The sequence below is a fragment of the Oryctolagus cuniculus genome, chromosome 17 (genome assembly GCF_964237555.1).
Source record: "Oryctolagus cuniculus chromosome 17, mOryCun1.1, whole genome shotgun sequence".
NCBI classification, from domain to species: Eukaryota; Metazoa; Chordata; class Mammalia; order Lagomorpha; family Leporidae; genus Oryctolagus; species Oryctolagus cuniculus.
This window is the reverse complement of record NC_091448.1, coordinates 23,691,341-23,710,907: the sequence shown is the minus strand read 5'-3', so window position 1 is coordinate 23,710,907 and position 19,567 is coordinate 23,691,341. Positions and strand designations below refer to the sequence as shown.

The window sequence follows — 19,567 nt, the reverse complement described above, 5'->3', positions numbered from 1 at the left end:
GGCCAGTGTGTCCATCAGAAGGGGGCTTTGCTATTAGCACCTGGGCCTAGCAGATACTGGCAGTCGAGGGTGTGTGTGGTTGGTTTTTTGGTTTGTTTGTTTTTAGATTTCTTTATTTGAAAGATGGAGAGACAGATCTTCATCTGCTGATTCCCCAAATGGCCACAATGGCCCAATGGCCAGAGCTGGGCCAGGCTGATGCCAGGAGCCTGGGACTCCACCTCCCAATGGGCCCAAGCACTGTCTTCCCGGGTGCGATAGTGGGGAGTTGGATCAGAAGTGGAACGACTAGGACTTGAACCTGTACTATGACGTGGGATGCTGGCATCATACATGGCAGCTTAGCTCACTGTGCTACAACACCAGCCCCAGCGTGCACTGGTTTTAAAAGAGGCCCTAGTTATCATTTCACATTGACATTCTAATTGGTGAGGATGTGCCGGGCTTCCCGGGAGAACGAGGTGCCAGCCGCCTTGACTTGGGTGATTCAGCACCTGGCTTGTTCCTAGCAGGGAAGCACACTTTTGGAAACAGAGGTCCCAAAATAAAATTACCCGCTCTCACCCTCTCTGCCCCCAAAACCTGCAGCTACTTCATTTCTTGCGTTCTCTGCCTCCGTTTTCATTTTTCTCTGAAGGCTGCTTCCCCTCACCTCTGCAGTCTCAACAGGCCCGTGCTCACTTGAATTCAGTTAAAGAGACATGGGAAATAATGGTACGGGAGATTGCTGCCCCATGCCGGGGTGTGTGCGCACATGCAAGGAGTTTTCCGTCTTGTCGGTTCCCTCCAGCCTCCTGGTGGGAGCAGCTTGTGCACAATGATCCTGACACGTACCTGTGCCCCGTGGAGTGAGCACACCAGCCATCGTCCTCTGGGTCTCAGCGCTGACCGAGCACTCCCACATTCACGAGGGATTTTGTGACTTTGTCCTCTGCACTGATGCCCGCTGGAGCTGTGACTGCGTCACCACCCTGCTGTGTTGCCAAGCACCCCGCTTGCTTCACTTGGACAATTCCAGCAATTCCTCACCGGGGCTGCCTGCGGGCTCTTTCCCCTCACCCGCCCTGCTGAAGTGAAGAGGCGCTCAGGCCACTTGCTTAGCTGAGAATCTTCCCTTCAACCCGCAGAAGCAGGTCTCAATTGCCACCTGCCATTCGGGCTTTTTCCTTCTGTGCCATGTCAGCGGCGCCCTGGTTACCGAGTGAGGCCCGGAGGTCCTCTCCCCATCCACCTTCCCTGAGAGGACCCTGTCCTGTCACCCTCCCCACCTGCCAGACTCTTCCTCATCCTTCAAGGCCTCGCTCCACGGGCACTCTATGGAACTTGCGCTAGCCGCTTCTAGCCAAACATGGCTCTTGGCCCTGTTAAGACGTTCGTTCATGTCTGCCAGCGTGCTTGACCGTGACTGCTGTGAGGGACACAGGCTCTGTCCCATTCACTGCTGTCCCTACCCCCAGGGCCTGGCACAGGTGAGGCGCCAGCGTCAGCCCCTTCCTGGAATGTTGCTCATTCGCCTCAGCCTCCACTCAGCCAGCCTTTCAACCCAGATCTTGACCTTCCCCACAGGACCACTTGATGTGTGGCCATGAGGCTCTGGGGTCTCTAAGGGCCCCTCTTCTACAGGAGTTTCTCTAAGGGTTGAACTTTTAGTGGCTGGGGAAGGGATGTGAAGGATATGACAGAGCTGCAGTGACTCAAGATATTCTAGGGATGGGAAGTGGCCCTGGGGTTCAGATGGCAGAGCTGCCTCTGCCCTTTGGATGCAAGATGGTGCCCACCCAGGGTCAGCGGGCTCTGTCCAGTGACCAGGAATTGCACCAAGCCACCCGCTGTCCCCTGCCGACTTCTCAACAAAACCCTGCATTTACAGAGAGCTCAGCCCGGACTCCTTCGCACCTGGGCTTCTGTGTCGTCTCACGCGAAGGGGTGTGGAGGCCTGGCCTTGCTGAGGCCTCCCTTCTGAGAAGGTCTGCTCTGTAGGCGGAGGGGTGCGTGGGGGGCCGGGAGAAGAGACCAGGCCAGCGAGGTGCGCGTGGCGAGGGTGATGGCCGAGCCGGGCACAGTTCAGGGGTTTGCAGTGGGGCAGGAGGGTTCCTGGCAGCAGCCGCCCGGAGTGCGAGGCTGACGGAGCTCAAGTCGGGAGCGTCCCCGCAAGTCAGGTGTGGTCTCCGCTGTCCTGCCTGCTTCGGTGCTGAAGTCACAGGAGAGGGGCACAGAGTGTTTCCTCCTGGGTATGGGCCCAGGATTTTTTTAAATGGGACATCGTCTGCAGAAGTGACATTGGCCTGGCTTGGGACACATTGAACTGCCATTGCATGTGGGGCAGGGTGGGGCGGGGGAGTGGGGATGCTTCCTGGTCTTTTTTTTTTTTTTTTTTTTTTTTTTTGACAGGCAGAGTGGACAGTGAGAGAGAGAGACAGAGAGAAAGGTCTTCCTTTGCCGTTGGTTCACCCTCCAATGGCCACCACGGCTGGAGCGCTGCGGCCGGTGCACTGCGCTGATCCGAAGGCAGGAGCCAGGTGCCTCTCCTGGTCTCTCATGGGGTGCAGGGCCCAAGCACTTGGGCCACCCTCCACTGCCTTCCCGGGCCACAGCAGAGAGCTGGCCTGGAAGAGGGGCAACTGGGACAGAATCCGGCGCCCCGACCGGGACTAGAACCCGGTGTGCCGGCACCGCTAGGTGGAGGATTAGCCTATTAAGCCGCGGTGCCGGCCTTGGTCTTGCTCATCTTCCTCAAGGCCCCCGCCCCCATAGCACTGTGCCCAGCACACTGACAGATGCCCCCCTGAGAGTGCCAAGAAGTCACAGAGCCAGGGCAGGTGGCGGTGGCGGAAGGTCCTCGGCGGGAATCACCTTTGTGCCCAAACGGGGGCAGCAGTCTGGGACCAGGAGTTTCCAGGTAGACACGGCCTTGTGGCGGTGCAGAGCTGCCCAGCCACGGCCGGTGCTCCGTGAGCTCACTTCCTCGGGCGAGCTCTCCATAGCTTGCACCGGGTACCCTCCTAGGACCTCAGGGGCCGGTGGGGACAGGGGGTAAGCAGACTAGATGAGACTTCTCAGGTGCGTCCAGGCCCTCTCCCTCTGCCCCTTTCCCAGGCAAGTGAAGGGACTCGATGCCGGCCCCCCTCTTCCCAGCTCTTTCAGGGAGGGAGAATATTACCCCCCCCTCCCGTGTGAGTGAGATCGCGCCAGAGCACTCTGTCGGCTGCCGTCATTATCACTAGAAGTATTTTTAAGAGAAGGACTGAGGGCTTTTTGTCTCCCCAAAGGAGAAAGAGGGGGAATAAAAGTCCCAGAGCCCCTTCACGGACAAGGATGGGCTGGGAGGGGCAAGGCAGGGAAGAGGCCCAGCTGCTTCCAGGTAGGGCGGGGCGCTGGGCCTGAGAAGGGAATGGGTGGAGCCCCTGTGAGTCCTTGGGTTTCTCCTGCCCTCTAGTGGCTGCTCTGGGCTAGGCATGCAGCTGGCCCCTCAGGTGTGTGCGCTGCAGTGGGAGGTTAGCTTACCTGTTCTTAAACACAGGACCCCCCACTCCTAACTTTTGTGGCCCCTGTTTGATGCCCCATCCCCTGGGACACTATAGCCCAGGACACGTCCTCCACCTGGTCCTGTTCCTCCAGGTGGAAGGAGAGCAGGAGCCTTTGTTCTCTGGGCTCCCTGCGGAGTGGGGAGCTGAGGCAGACCCCCACACACACCCAGGGGCCAGCAGGGTGGTCCCCTCCTGCCCTGCCCCACCTCTGGCTTGATGACTTCCCTTGGGAGTAGCAGGAGGCCCCAGGTCAGCTCGGTGACTGCCTCGGGTTCTGTGTAATCCTGTAAACACGTCCTATTCTGTGCAGGCTCCGGGTTGCGTTCTCTTGAGCCTGCCCAGCCCATCTCCTCCTGAGGCTTTCGGCCTTTTGTCTCCAGAAGAGCCGGGGAGGGACAGAGACCCTGTGGGGGCCTCTGGGTCTCTGTTCACAGCCCTCCCCCCAGGAGGCCACGATGAAGTCCTGGTTGCGTCATCTCTGACTCCTGCTTGTCCGGTGTCTGTGGCTGTTTGGGGAGGTCTGGCTCTGGGTGAGGGGCTTTGGGAGGAGGGCGGGGAATGCAGGGCCAGGTGTCCACAGGCCCCTGGTGTCTGCCACGCTGCCCTCCCTGCCCCCGACACCCACTTTTTCCCTCTCTTGGGGTCTGGCAGCCTCAGCTGCACCAGGCCAGGATTGCATCATGCTTGGCTTTGTTCTCAGGGCAGCAGGTGCAGGAGCGGGGCTGCCGCCCCCCTTCCCTCTCATCCCCTTCCACTCCCTCCTGGCTAATCCTCCACTCTCCTCCCTTCCTGGGTGCGTGGCACCTAGGATCATTCTGCCTTCCCCGGGGCTCACAGCTCCCTTTCCGCTTTCTCTTTCCTCCCAAGCGAAGGGAAGGAGGCAGGGGGGCAGGGATGCACACCAGCCTGGAAACCATCCCTCATCATCTCTGTTCCCCACCTGGCTGACAGGAGCACCTGCTTGTAGCCAGGGTGTGGACCCCCAGAATTTGGGGAAAAGGTCAGAAATTGTCACTTGCTGAATGAAAGCTACTAATAATCAACATCAGATAAAGAATTGGATCCTTTGTAGAAGGTGCTTGGCTTGTGATTATTTATGTCTAGGCCCTGGGCCAGGCTTTTATGCTCATTCTCATCATATCTTTCAACAGCGCTGTGAGGGGTTCCATTGTCATTCCTGGTTTGCAGATGAGGACGCTGCAGCTCAGAGAGGTGAGAATACTTGCCCAAGGCTGTGTGGCTACTAAATTGTAGGCCTAGGTTTTTGTTTTTTTGTTTTTTTTTTTTTTTTTTTAATTCTTTAAAAAAGGATTTATTGGGGCCAGCACTGCGGCATACTGGGTAAAGCCGCTGCCTGCAGCCCAGCATCCAATATGGGCACCAGCTCAAGTCCCGGCTGCTCCACTTCCAATCCAGCTCCCTGCAAATGTACCTGGGAAAGCAGCAGAAGATGGTCCAAGTGCTTGGACCCCTGAACCCATGTGAGAGACCTGGAAGAAGCTCCTGGTTCCTCCCTTCAGATTGGCCCAGCTCTACCCATTTCGGCCATTTGGGGGCGAACCAGCGGATGGAAGATATTTCTCTCTCTCTCTCTCTCTCTCTCTATATATATATATATATATATATCTCCCCCTTTCAAATAAAATAAACAAATCTTTATTTTAAAAAAGGATTTATCTATTTACTTATTTAAAGGCTGAGTGAGAGAGAGAGAGAGACATCTTCTGTCTGCTGGTTCACTCCCCAAATGGCCACAATGACTAGGGCTGGACCAGACCACAACTAGGAGACTGGAACTCCACGCAGCTCTCCCTCATGGGTGCAGGGGCCCAAGCGCTGGGGCCATTCTCCACTGCTTCCCCAGCTGCATCAGCAGAGAGCTGGATTGGAAGTGGAGCAGCTGGGACTTGAAACAGTACTCATAACGGATGCCAGCACCACAGGCGGCAACCTAACCTGCAAGGCAGAGTGACGGGGGGAGGAGAGAGAAAGAGAGAGAGACAGAGAGAGATCGATTTTCCATCTGGTGGTTCACTCCCCAAATGGCTGCAATGGCCAGGGCCAAAGCCAGGAGCTCAGAACTCCATCCAGGTCTCCCACATGGGTTTCAGGGGCCCAAGCACTTGGGTCACCTTCCACTGCTTTCCCAGGGACATTATCAGGAAGCTGGACTGGAGGCTGAGGAGCCAGGACTCAAACTGGCGCTCTGATATGAGAGTCCAGCATCACAGGCAGCACTTAACCAGTTGCGCCACGCCGGCCACTCCTTTTTGTTTTGTTTGTTTTGAGAGGCAGAGAGATGGAGAGGATGCCTTGTGGTTCACTCCCCAAATGCTCAGAGTGGCTGGGGCTTACATGAGGTCAAAGCTGGTAGTTAGAGACTCAATCCAGGTCTCCTAGGTGGGTGTCAGGGGCCCAAGTACTTGAGCCATCAGCACGGCTTTCCTGGTCCCCAGTCGGAAGCCAGAACTGAGCTGGGATGGAGCATGGAACCCAGGCACTGGGATGTGGAACATGGGTGTCTTACCCACTGCACAAACCATCTCCCCCAGACAGGGTTGTTTTTTTTTTTTTTTTTTTAATGATTTTATTTATTTGTAGGGCAGAGTTAGAGAGAAGGAGATATTTCTTCCATTCTGCTAGTTCACTCCCCAAGTGGCTGCAATGGCCAGAGCTGGGCTGATACAAAGCCAGGAGCCAGGGTTTCTGGGTCTCCCATGTGGGTACAGGGGCCCAAGCACTTGGGCCATCCTCTACTGCTTTCCCAGGTGCATTAGCAGGGAGCTGGATCGAAGTGGAGAAGCCAGGACTTGAACCAGCGCCCACATGGGATGCCGGCGCTGCAGACAATAGCTTTACCTGCTCTGCCACAGCGCTGGCCCCTGGATACTTGTTTTTATCTTAAAAGAAGATTTTTTTTTTTTGACAGGCAGAGTGGACAGTGAGAGAGAGAGACAGAGAGAAAGGTCTTCCTTTTGCCGTTGGTTCACCCTCCAATGGCCGCTGCAGCCGGTGTGCTGTGGCCGGCGCACCGCGCTGATCCGATGGCAGGAGCCAGGTACTTCTCCTGGTCTCCCATGGGGTGCAGGGCCCAAGCACTTGGGCCATCCTCCACTGCACTCCCTGGCCACAGCAGAGAGCTGGCCTGGAAGAGGGGGAACGGGACAGAATCCAGCACCCCAACCGGGACTAGAACCCGGTGTGCTGGCGCCGCTAGGCGGAGGATTAGCCTAGTGAGCCGCGGCGCCTGCCAAAAGAAGCTTTTTGCCTAAAAAAGTTATCAAGCAACAGAGGTGTTTTAATTTTATCAGACGTAAAATAAGACACATCACACCGCCTGGCTGGGTCTGTCTCCACTCCCCACTGCCATGCCTCTGAGGCAAGGCTGGGGCTGAAGGCCCTGGCCCATGTCGGGGTGGGGGAGCAGAATGTATGGGTGGCCCCGCCCACTGGGGGCTGCATGTGGGGACCCACAGACTGGGGCAGACAGCGCCACCTCTTCCCTTGCTGGGGGCTCTGCTGGTGAAGCTCCCTGTGGCTCAGGATGTGTTGATAAAATAGCACTGGGGTTTAGCAATCCAGCCACTGTGATACTGGCTAGTAGGGGTCCACCCCTCAGGGCCAGATCAGCGTCTTTGGGCACAGACAAAGCCCAAAGGCAGAGCTTAGGCCTGGCCAAGCAGCAGCTGTTTCAGAGGCTGGCCTGGGTCGTGGTGGCTGCCACCTCCTCCTCCTTGCTGTACTTCTTGAAAGAGAACCAGGTGGAAACCAACTGGAAAGTATGGCACTTGCCTTGGGCGGCCAGGCCCCTGTTCCACCACGGCCTGGGAGAGGCGGCCCAGGGCCAGGCGGCCGCACTTGCTGGCTGGCACTCTCCTCTGTCTCCTGCCCCTGTAAGCCAGGACAGACTTCGTCTGCAGGGACAAAGGGCCCCATTGACCCCATAGCCTTGTGACCCCAGCCAAGGCTGTCCCTCTCCTCCCCAGGCAGTCGGCGGGGCCTTTGGGTAGCAGACAGAGGCTGTAAGGCCGCCACGGGGGCACAGCAGAGAAGCCGAGGAAGGCTGCAGCAGGCTTGGAGGGGGGGAGTGCGTGGACAGTGCCTACCGGATGCCCACCAGGGGCAGCCAGGGCTGAGGGGCTCCGGGAACTCTTGGCTTGGTCCCAGGAGGTAAGAGCAAACATCTTGCAGGGCTGAAGCGTGGGAGGGCCGGGGGAGCCAGCTGCAGCCCCCAGATGAGCTGCCCAGGAGCTTGGGGCCTCCCAGCCTGCATTCCTGCCTCCCTGCCCCCAGCATGCCCCCCACACCCGGCTATAAAGCCCCCTTTGTCTGACCCGCTGAGAACCTTAACTCTCCCCGTCTCGGCTTCCTGCCCCCTTCTCCCTCACCCTCTGCTGCATAAGAGGCCGGGGCTCAGGAGGAAGTGGTGACACCACCTCCGTGCTGGCCTGGGCACTGATCTGGGGAGAAAGAGCAGCAGCCCCCTGCCCGCCTGCCCGCCTTAGGGCAGGTTAATCCCCACCCTTGCCCACTGGGGGATCCCCCTCCCAAACCTGGGCCACAGACCTGCCTCTCACATGTGCACGTAGTGCCTCTCCAGTCGGGACAGAAGGGCGATGGGCAGGCGGGGGCTCCCCCCCTTGATGGCGGGCACAGCTGGGGAAAGGGGGCTTTTTGCCACCTCCTTCCTTGGTCTTCACACCAGTGGGTGGTCCCACTGCCACTGAGTCATGATCCTGAGTCGCGTCTGGGTTCCAGATGTCCCTTCTCTGCTAGTGGGGAAACAGGTCAGCCCCCTCTTCCTGCTTCGCACGTGCCTGGAGCATGGCCCAGGGGGTGACCCTCAAGAACCTGCATTTCCAGTCAAGAGCCTCAGAACACCTGGGAGGAGACTGGACCCTGCCCGCCAGCTGCCTTTTCTCACAGTGGTCACCTGGAGGGGGGTGGCATGAAGTCTGCCGGGCCCCAGGCTCTGCAGGTGTCTCTGGCTGGCTCTCAGGGCCTTGATGGGGGTCCTCAGCTGGGGAGGGGGCAGTTGGCCAGGGCCATGGAGTCCGCTCCATCACCAAGCTACTGAATGACCTTGGACAAGCCCATCCCTGACTCTTATAACAGGAGGGGTGGGGCGTTCTGTCTGTGAAAACCCTTAGGAAGGAAGAGGAGGCTTGCCTTGGAGGTCTGCTCTCCACTGACGGTGCCCTCCAGGACAGGCAGAACAGGGGGCGGGGCAGGGATGAGCCCCTGGGTGTGGGATCGTGCATGCATTGTGCGTGTGCGCACCGAGAGTGAGGACGCGTAGCTGCGCCAGGGAGAGTGGGTGCTGCGCTCGCCTGTGCGCGGTGCCCCCACCAGCCGGGCCGGGCGGGGCACGCGCGCGGGAGGGGGCGCGGCGGAGGGGCGGGGCCGGCGGGCGGGGCGGGGCTGCGCGGCCGACTCCAGGCTCTCGCGGCGCTCCGCGGTGGCCGGTGCAGCTGCCCCGACTGGGCGCATGGAGGGGCCGCCGCCCCCTGAGCCCCCCTGGGTTGGCGCGGCGAGGACGGCATAGCGGGCGCAGCATGGAGCAGGTCAGTGGGCGCTGGGCCTGGGTGCGCTTCTGAGAGCCGAGGGCTGGGGTCGTTAGCACCGGGTGAGGATGGGCGCCCCGAGAGGCTCCGCCAACGCGGGAGGGGTGGGGGCCCGAGCTGGGGAAGCCAGGGCCCTGGGGGCGGATGGGGCTGATGTGAAACAGAGCTGGTGTCCACGCGCGGACACACACAACATCCGGGCGCCCTCCCCATCACTGGTACCCAGACAGGCGCAGCAGAGGTGCACTTGGCTGCTTCTCCCCACCCCTTCTCCAGAAGGAGGGCGCCCGGGTTCAGAAGACCCCACCCACCTCGATCAGCAGGGTCCCAGTCCCTGCTCTCTAGCCTAGGCCGTAGGGGGCTGCAGGCTTTTGCAGAATGAAGGGGTGACGCGAAAGGGTGCTCCCAGGTCTCTAACTACCGTTGACTCTCAGGCCCCCCTGCGGGGACCTCACGATACCGTGCCCCCACCCCCAAGGGGCTTCCCCCAGCCAGGCTGTCTCCTCTGCCAGTCGCAGCAGCTGCAGCAGCTGCTGCCACCATTTCGTGGCAGTGAAAAGATGGGGTGGGCTGGGAGACTCCCTTCCAGTGCACCCCAGATGTAAAACTGCATGCAGCCCCAGCTTGGGGGCGGGGGGCGGTGTGCTGCTCTTCTTCACACAGGCCCATCAGGATGCACCCAGGGCAGGCAGGGGTGAAGCCCCAGTCCCTGTGGCAGTCAGAGCTAGGGTCCCTTGCAAAGGAGCTCAGCCAATCTGGGACAGGCGGCCTGTTCCTCTCAGTGGCCTCAGGGGCTCTAGCCTGGCTTCCAGCCCCCTACTCTAGGGGAGACAGCAGCAGCAAGGGGCTGTTCCTGAGGCTCCGGGGTTGCCTTGCTCCCTGCCCACCTGCCTCTTGGGGTGCGGTTCCAGGTGGGAGGCGGGGCCTGGAGGGGGGAGGCGGGATTTTCTGTTGCTGGGTGGGGCCTTAAATGATGCGCAGGTCCATACCCCCTCCTTTCCTTCCCTGCACCTAGCTCTGCCTAAACTGGACTCTGAGACCCCTCCCCTCCCGACCGACCTCAGGCCCCTGAACTGGAGCCCAGGGGCCCCAGGAGTTACCTGCGGTGGGAGTGGTCAGAGGGAGGTAGAGTCGGATGAGGTCATCCTAAACTCTGGGGCTTGGAGCGGGGCCTGTGGAGGCCTGAGGGGCTCTGGGCATCTTCCTGGGCTGGCCGTGACGTTTAGGGTGAGGTTGTGGGCTGGGCTGGGCTCCAGGCCTGTTTGGCATCTTGGTCATTAATTTAAATGGCCAGTGGCAGCTCCCGGGAGCATCGGCAGGGGAAGGGGACTCGGCTCCTCATCATCTGCTGCTGTTATTACTGACCCGAGCAGACAAAAAGCAAGGGCTGGGCGAGTACTTAAATGCCACCAAATTGCTCGTTGGGAAACCATTTTTGTGTGTGTGTGAATTTCACTTCCATAAAAAAAAAAAAAAAAAAAAAAAAAAAAAGGCACGAGTGCTGGCTGCCTGGAGAGCCCGTACTCGCCTCCCTGGCCTGCGGCCCGGCTGTCTGCCCCACTCCCCGCCTTCCTCGGCTTCTGCACCTGTTCTGGGGCACAGCCACTTCTGCCTTCCCAGACAACAGAGCAGGCTGCTCCGTATCCCCTGGCCCGGGAGGATACAGCGTGGGGAGTCGGGGCCCTGGGGTCCTACCCTGGCTCCGTCAGCATCCCGCTCTGCCGGGCGCTGGCTTTCCAGGGCCCTTCTAGGTGTCCAAGGGCCCAAGCACAGCTGCTCCACCGTGCCCTGCACCGTGAGGGACCCGCCCCATCATGGGGTTGTCCTGAGGCCTCCTGGTGCCCCCAGCTTTTGGGAGGTGCCAGAAAGATGGTGCATATGGGGGGGGGGGTGTCTGAAACCAGAGCTCCATTTCATGGGACCAGGGGAAGCTCCTATCTTAAGTTTCCTGTGTGCTAAGTCCCCTCGTAAAGCAAAGAATCCTTTTACAGTGCAGGGCCCGCCGTGTCGTGTGCAGTTGGTGCGGGTGGATTTTGCCAAGTGGGGCTTCCTCGAAGGAGAGCACGCCTGGAATCTCACCGGGGCTGCAACTGTGGGGCAGGCTGGGCACCAGGACCGAGGGCCTCGTCCTCCTAGGGCCTGCCCCTCCCTCCCTTCTCCCTGACTCCCCTCATTCCGCCCTGCCCCAGGGATGGCTCAGGGCCAGACAGCAGAGGAGAGCAGCTGCTGGGGATTTCCAGAGCCCCTGGGGGAGGCGGGAGCCACCTCTCCCGCCCACCCTCCCCCTCCCCTCCCCTTCTCACAGGAGAGTGGACTAGGCCCACTGTGTGCTGGGATGTGTGGGGCTGGGGAGGGGCAAGCAGGAAGGATGTAGGAGTCTTCTGAGAACCGGAGAATTCAGCATCCCGGCGCTGGAAGAGAGCACCTGGCCTGACCGCCCCCGCCCCACCCAGGGGTGATCATGCTGTTACAGAGAAAGCGTCAGACTTGGGATTGAATCCTGAGTCACGGGGGAGTCCTGGGATAAGTTACTTAGCCTGAGTCTGTCTCCTCATTTACATAGTGGAGCTAACGATATCCCCCCCCCCCCCCCCCCGCTGCAGTGTTGTCATGGGGATTAAGAGAAATAATGTTAAAGAGCTTAACACATAGGAGCTGCTCAAGGCTTTTTCATCCCTTCCCTCTCCAGGCTCCTGCTGGGTGATGTCTGGGTCCTCCCAAGTCATCCTTTAGCTTCCCACACGCACTCACACACACAGTCCACACCACCAGGGCTTCCAGGGCTGAGACCCCGCCCCCGACCTCCCCTCTGCCCACACCATGACGTAAGGAACCCCAGACATGCCGTTCAGAGTAGCAGGGGCTCTCTTCCCTACTCCTGCCTGTACACGGGGCCTAGCTGGATGTGGCTTGCCTGCCCTGCAGCCCGAGTACGGAAGCCCCAGCCTCTCCCTCCCACCCCAGCCAGCTGTTCAGAAGTTGCTGGGCTGAGGGCCCAGCTGTTGGGCAGGTTTCCAGGGATCTTTGGCCTCTGTCCCCGAGTCAGCGTATGGACTCCTCAGGGACCCGGCGGCAGGGATCAGGATGGACCCCTGCCCGGCCCCGCACCGTTCATGATACTCATGGTGTCTGCTCTGGGGGTCCCATCCCCTTCCTGTCTCTGCCCAAGGTCTAGGCCAAAAGTCGCCTGCCTCCCAGCCACACCCCCACCCCTGTTGCTCCTGGAGGCTCCCTCTCGCTCAGGGCTGGCCCCTGCGCTCGCAGAGGACAGACTCATCACCTGGTTCACTGACACACAGACTCATCACCCCTCCCCACATGGCAGTTTGCACGTAGTAGGTGCTCAGGCTTTTGACTTCATTGAACTGGACTTTGCCTGCTTTGGAGATGCAAACTGGGGAGGGCGGTGTTGCCTTAGGGACAGGCTGGGGGACCAGAGGAAAGGTGCAGGAACAGCTCCTCCCTGGTCTTGACCTCCTCTCCACATCCACCAGGGGGTGCTCTTTCTCCTTTGGTGGAAAGGCCTGTGCTGTGGCCGAGTTTCTGGCTCCTGTTCCCTGTAATTCCCCCCTTTCACACACTACCTATGGTCTCCGATTTATGATGGTTCAACTTACAATGACTTAAAAAAAGATTGACTGATCTGAAAGGTGCAGTAGGTTGAACCTCCGCTTGTGGCACAGGCGTCCCGTATGTGTGCCAGTTCGAGTCCTGGCTGCTCCACTTCCAATCCAGCTCCCTGCTAATTGGCCTAGAAAAGCAGTAGACCTTGCACCCACATGGGAGACCAAGAAGCAGCTCTGGCCATTGTGGCCATTAGAGGAGTGAACCAGCGGACGGAAGACCTCTCACTCTGTCTCTCCCTTTCTCTGTATATAACTCCACCTCTCAAATAAATAAATCTTTTTTAAAAAGTAGAAAAGTTTTAAGCTACATTAATACTTAAAAAAAAGTCAGAGAGACAGAAAGATTTCCATCTACTGGTTTATACCTCAAATGGCTGCAACAGCCAGGGCTGGCCAGGCCGAAGCCCCGAGCCAGGAGCACCATCTGGCTCTCCCACATAGGTGGTAGGACCGAAGCACTTGAGCCATCGTCCGCTGCCTTCCCAGGCGCAGTATCAGGAAGCTGGACTGGCTGGAGCAGCCAGGACTCGAACGCCCACGTAGGATGCAGGCGATACAAGCAGTGGCTTAACCTGCTGTGTCACGCTGCAGCCCCCTCGACTTACGATTCCCACTTTGCAATGGTGCAAAAGGGATGACCCATTAATAGAAACCGCGCTTTGAGTTCTGAATTTGGACCTTTTCCCGCCCTGTCTTTTGTTGCTGGGCAGTGGGTGCAAGTGTGACTCCGTCAGCCCCGGCATCCCGAGGGGAAGCCACCGGGGCTCCATGGTGTGCAGTGTTACCAGTGCTTTCTGTAAACAGGTGTTCAGCACCTGTGTCAGGTGAGGCTTCAGGTGGGCACACTGGAGGGCCGTGGCCAGGTCGGAGGCGCTAAGCGCACTTTGTTGGCAGGAGATGGGGTCGTTGGGACACGGCCCCATCGTAAGTGCCGGGCACCTGTGTTGTCACGTTTCCTTCTCAGCTCCGAGTGCTGTGCACTCGTCATTGAATGGGAGCCTCGCATGGGAGGCAGGCGGGGAAGGGTGCCTCTTACCAAGGCTCAGAGAGTGTGGCTGTCCTCAACGTCACCCAGCTGCGGGGGCAGGAGGTGGGGGGCAGGGTGGAACCTGAGCCCCAGCTCCCCCTTCCGCCTTCCGTGCCTCTGGGCCAGGCCTGCCGTGCCCCTGGGCGGCTCTGGCCTGGGGACCTGGAGATCTCCCTCCAAGGTCACACCAGACCTCTCTCCAGCCTGGTGAGGGCGGGGTCTTCCTGTGGCACCCCACTCGCTTCCGCTCACCACTGCTTCTGAGGCTCCCTCCCTCCCTCCATGCAGCCCTTAAGCAAACTGCCTGCTCCAGTCTCCCGCGCGAATGGGAACCTGTGCTGTGGTCGGTGTGAAGGCTCTCAGTAGCCGGGTTCCCACCTCCCCCTGTGGCTGCCCCCACGGCCGTGCATGGCCCTCGCCGCCTCCTGCTCTGCCTGGCCCCTCCAGGCACTGCCACGCGTGGTCCCCCTCACCCTTTACTCTCCTGGACTGATGCACCCCTCAGCTCGGGGACACCAGGCTTCCCAAGCCCAGTGTCAGCTGACACCTGGCTGTGGCGAGGGACCTGGGGTGTGAGGGGCCGGCGCTGCCCCATCAGCACTCAGCCTGTGTGGGAGGCGTGTGGACTCTGGAGCTGAGGTGCCTGGGTTCGAGTCCTGTGTGGCCTTGGGCGCGATGCCTGAGTTCTTAATTTCTTTATTCCTAAAATGAGAGCTCTAACAGCTATGGCATGAGGCCTCCAAGGCTTGGGTGGAATAATACACACAAAAGACTTAGCCCAGGGCATGGCCTCTGCCCTCGCCCCGTGAGCACCCTAGACAACTGGTCTACCTGATGGTCTGCGCCTTGGATTTGCTCTAGATTCTTCTATGCCTCTCCTACATCCAGTAGGTTGCCGAGTCCCAGAAGCCTCTGCTGTTGGTTGCCACGGCGTCTTGCCCTGGTACCTCCCCAGCCCCATTCTGCCCTCCTTCTCTTCCCCACCATGTGGGCAGTGGTCACCTATCTAAGCCAGGCTGCAGCCTCGCGGCCAGGCAGGCCGCTTACTCCACAGCTATATCCGCACGGGTGTTTCCGTCTCATCCCTCCACGCTTCCGGCCCGCGTACCCTGCATGCTCTCCCACCTCCCTGCCTGCCTGCGTGCGTCCGGGCCGGGCTTTCTCCTTGGAGGGCCTTTCCCCCACTCGCTGCAGCCCACAGCCCTGAGGAGCTCAGGGGGCCGCCTGCTGGAAGCCTCCCGCTGCCCCTCTTCTGGACCCCACTGTAGAGTGGCCACTGCGGGAGGCCAGGTCCCCCATTGCGAGGGCCTGGGCCTTGTCACCGTGTCCCCAGGAGCAGCCTCCCCGCTCCCCCCAGTTGTACCCTCTGGGATGGGGAGGGCGGGGCTGCACGGAGAGGTTGCAGGTCAGGTGCAGGAAGAGGTGGGAGGGCGGCGGGGTGGGGAGCGCTCCCTTTCTGGGAAGTGGGAGCGGGTGGGGGAGGTGTGTGCTGCCCGCCTCCGAGGGCTGCCGCTGCCGGTCAGCCTGAGCTCATTTCCTCTCTTGCCGCCTCCTGTGGAGTCCGAGGGCCTCAGGCCCTGGAAAAAGTGAGCCAGGGCCACCCCAGCGGCACCACCCTCCTCGCTTGCCCGCTGTCCTTCTCCCAGAGACCACCCTCGGCTCTGGCAGGACCCCCGGGCCAGAGCGGCCTCGATCGGGGCCACTGGAGCCGCGGGGCAGAAAGGCAAGCACAGGGAGCAGGAGCGGGAAGACCTGGGCAGAGGGCGGGTGACCGCTGGGTAGCAGGAAGGGCCCTACAGCAGGGGGCTAGTCCAGCTCCACTTGACCTTGATGAAAAGGGGTGCGGAAGGAAGAGGGGTCATTAGCGCCCCACCAGCGTTCTCAAAGAGTCTTTCTGTTGACTGCAGGGCTGGGGCGGGGCAGAAATAAAGCAGCGAGCCAGGGTCTCCTTCCTCAGCTCTGCTGGGGTCTGGGTCCTGCCACCCCTTCTGGGGCCCGAGCTCCTGACTGGCATCGAGGTGACGGGTGGGAGGCCTGGCTGGTGGTGAAGCAGAGGCCCGGGCCGGGCGACTCCAGCAGGCATCTGGCCTCCGTCTTCCTCCCTAATTTGGTGCCGTTGCTGTCTGCAGCCTCTGCCTGCCTTTTGTTCTTGTTTTCAGAGTCCAGGGAGAATACAGGAATCTAGAAAACAGCGGGAAGGCATGAGAGAGGGGTCAAGGATGTTAGCAAGAGAGCAGGCCTTAGCCGAGCAGTCAGGACGCCCCTACACATCACAGCGCCTGCGTTCCCGCCCCAGCCCCAGCCCCTGCTCCCTCTTCCTGCTAAGGCAGCGACGCTGGCTCAGGAAATTGGGTTCCTGCCACGGATTGGGTGCCTGGCTCCTGGCTTCAGTTTGGCCCAGTCCTGGCTGTTGTGGGGATTTGGAGAGTGAACCAGTGTTGGGAGTTCTCTCTTAAATTAAAAAAAAAAAAATTAAAGGTTTATTTATTTATTTGAAAGGCAGAATTACAGAGAGAGAGAGCGAGCGAGTGAGAGAGAGAGAGAGATATCTTCCATCCACTGGTTCACTCCCTAGATGGCTGAAATGGCCAGGGCTGGGCCAAGTTGAAGCCAGGAGCTTTTTCCAGGTCTCCCACAGAGGTGGCAGGGGCCCAAGCACTTGGGCCATCTTCTGCTGCTTTCCCCAGGCCATAGCAGAGAGCTGGATCGGAACTAGAGTGGCCAGGACTTGAACCAATGCCCATAAGAGATGTTGACATCCCAGACGGCAGTTTTAACCACTATGCCACAGTGTCGACCCCTCTCAAAAAAATTTTAATAGAAGAAATAAGAAGTAGGAATAATGAGAGTTAGATAGCAGCAGGAACTTCGCAGCAGGACTGTCCCCCCTGGTTTGTTAGGGGATGGGCTGGAGGGGTGCTATGCCAGCCCAGCACTCAGGTGTCTCTTTGGTCCCCACCCAGAGTGAAGCCAGGAGGGGTGCTGTGGGAAGTTTGTGAGTAGGGGTGCCCCAGCCAGCTACACCTTGCAGAGCAGGTCTACTCACGGCCTGACAGGGCGCTGGGGCACCTGCCAACTCTCGCTCAGCCTGGATCCCCTGTCTTGGGGGAGCCTGCCCAGGAGGGGGCTTGCCACCCAGGCTGGGGACCACTCCAGGCAACACGCCCCCACCTGCCCCGGGGTGTCCCCTTGAGTCTCGGAGGGATGGGGCCAGAGCCTTTCTCTCTTTCCCTCTCCTGCGCGCTGGGGTCCACCCCTGGCTCTGCCTCTCTCTCTGTCCCCCTCTCGCTTTCTTCGTCTCCCGGTGTCTGCTTCTACCCAGCTGTGTCTGGCTGTGTCTCTGCTTCCTTCTACCTTCCTCTCTTTCCCCTCCCTCTTCCTGTGCGAGTTTTGGGTGCAGTGGTCCTGTCCTCTTTCCCGGACCTGCCCAAGAGGCTCCCCGAGCCCGTGGCTCCCCCCAGGCTCTGCTCTGACCTCCAGCTCTGCTGCGAACGCAAACCCGCATCAGTCTTCAGCCCTCGGAAGATGCCACCCGTGCGCCCTGTCGGAAGCGCGCGGGAACGTGGGGGTGGGGGTGGAGCTAAGGGGCGGGGGGGGGCACTTCACCCTCGGCCCCGCCCAGGCCCCGCCCCTCCCGGGTCCCTGCCGGCGCCCCCAGCAGTGCCCTGGCCGCAGATCCGCCGCTGCCACTGCCGCCCGATGAATGGAGTCGCTTTCTGCCTGGTCGGGATCCCGCCCCGCCCGGAGCCCCGGCCCCCTCAGGTGAGGGCCCTGGGCCAGGGAGGGGGCGGGGCCCGATGCTACCTGGGAGCCGGCGACCGGGCCGGGGTCGCTGCGCCCTGGCTCGACGGGCACGGCCTGGGGCGCACGGCGCGGGCACCGCTGGCACCGCTGCGGGGAACTTCGGCTGGTGGCGGGCCGAGGCCGGGCCCCAGCGGGAGCTACCGTGGGCAGGGGGGTGGGACGGGCACGGGGCCGCTCGGGCAGGGGGCACCGAGCCGGGTGGCGGTGCCAGGCCCCCCGGCGGCTGCGCAGCGGGGGCGGAGGCCCGCGTCTTTTGTCCGGGATTTTCAGGCGGGGCGCCTACCGCCGTTTCCTCTGCCCGAGTTTTCGTTTTCCGTTGGCGAGGCCCCGGCACAGCTGGAGGGAGAGCGGTGGGGGAGGGGGCTCCCGGAGCTGGACGTCCTTGGCCGGGCGGGCGACTGGACGCCCCTTCCCCGCGCCGCGCCCGCCTCCTGCCAGGTTGGGGCGCTCCACCGCCCCCCAGGCTCGGGCCCACAGGCCCCAGGTCCTGGGGCAGAGACCCAGGCCCGGGACCCCCCGGCCCTGCAGGCGTGGCTGCCCTCACCAGTGCCGCCTGGGGCTGGCTGTGGGTGGGTCTGGGCGCGAGGTGCCAGGGCCATTACTCAGCGCTGGGCTGCTTTGCTTGGGTTCTTTCATCTGCCAGCTGCTGAGGCCAGGGAGGGCCTCCTGCCCCCCCCCAAGGAGCCTGGGGGCCGGTCCTGTGGTCAGGCCCCAGCACACGCAGCTGGCCACTGGAGTTGGAGGGGTGAGCGCCCTCAGCCCGACACTTTTGTGAGTTTGTTCGAGATGTCCCCTGGGGTCCCGGCTGGGTCCAAGCCCAGGCTGTGGCCTCTTCCTCCTCTCTGGCTGAAGCCCCCAAGGCGAGCCCCTCCTCCCCAGCCTTCCCCTGTGCGTGAGCTGGGGTCCCGGACTTCGCAAGCTTTCCAGGAGCCAGATGTGCCCAGTCCTCCCTCCTCCTGCATCGCTGCCCTCTCCCTTCAGCCCAAGTGTGTTTCCCAATTATAAACTTGAAATTCAGGACGGACAGGGGGTGGGGGCGGAGGTCATTAAGCCGGAGTCCCTCAGATGCAGCCCCCATCAACAGCACACAGCCTTCATCCCTCCCCTCACTGTCTCCACCCTGACCCTCGCCCTAGCTGGGGGTGGATGGCTTTTGATCCCACCCTCTGCCAGGGCAGCCGCCCCTTTCTCCAAAGTGACCAGCTCAGGGGAGCTGTGCTCATCAGCATGCGATTTGAATCTCCATTATGTAACCAGTCATTTCCCCTCCAAACACAGCCGGGCCCCAGCCCAGCTGCTGCTCCCACTCGCCCACGGAGGGCCTGGGTCAGCCCCAAGGTGGCTGGGAACCCTGACGTCTTGTGTGGGAGGCCCTGCCTTCCTCCTGGGAGTGAAGAAGAGTGAATCCCGTGTGCAGTGCTGGATTCGAGGACTCAAGCCCCACGAGTGCCCAGGGCAGGTGTTTGCGTCCCACTTTACAGAGAGGGTCTGAGCGTGGCAGTGAGTGCCCAGGCAGAACCTGCGCCTCCTGATTGTAGTCAAGGCAGGAGAGGACGTTTGGGAGGGAAAATTGTTAGAAAGGTGGGTTGGTGACACCCTGGGTGACAGGCACAGCAGAGGGAGTGGACCTGGGGAATAGCCTTGTGTGTGGGCAGCCTGCATGGGGACTGTTCTGTGTCCCCTTCTTAGGCCCACCCTGAGCTCACCAGGGAGGGGTGCAGCATTCTTGGTCCAGTGGGGATTGGGGCCAGGCGGTGCAGGAGTGGCTGACGGCTTGCTTCCTCCTGCGCTGTAGGGATTCTAGGACCTGTTAACACGCGAGGCTAAGAGAGACTGCGAAGCAGGGGCATGAGAGAAGCCAGAGTGTGAGGCAGTGCAGTCAGATGTCGGGGGGGGGGGGACTCCCCAGGACAGGTCCCTGAGCTGCGGCTTCACGGCTGGCCTGCAGCACCGGGCAGGGGCCTTTGCAGGAAGGAGATCATCACCTTTGCTGTTGTGCCTGCAAAGGCAGTGGAAAGT

The 19,567-nt window shown here is 60.8% G+C and overlaps 1 protein-coding gene and 1 long non-coding RNA gene across 4 annotated transcripts in view; one reads left to right on the top strand and one right to left on the bottom strand.

The window, feature by feature from the left end:
* Positions 1-8,955: 8,955 nt before the first annotated feature.
* ARHGAP23 (Rho GTPase activating protein 23) overlaps positions 8,956-19,567 on the top strand; it is an 80,889-nt gene continuing 70,277 nt past the window's right edge. For 2 of the 3 annotated variants that reach the window (XM_070060765.1, XM_051825628.2), the window contains exon 1: positions 17,350-17,506. In XM_070060765.1, coding sequence (XP_069916866.1) covers positions 17,444-17,506 — 63 coding nt within the window. In that variant the 5' untranslated portion in view covers positions 17,350-17,443. Of the gene's footprint in view, positions 9,092-17,349; positions 17,507-19,567 lie in introns of those variants that run through there. The other variant, XM_070060766.1, reaches the window with a different exon arrangement.
* LOC138846106 (uncharacterized) lies at positions 15,339-18,110 on the bottom strand. The gene is made up of 2 exons (XR_011383495.1): positions 17,832-18,110; positions 15,339-15,925 (listed from the first exon to the last, which is right to left on the bottom strand). It is a non-coding gene; the product is annotated as an uncharacterized lncRNA (long non-coding RNA).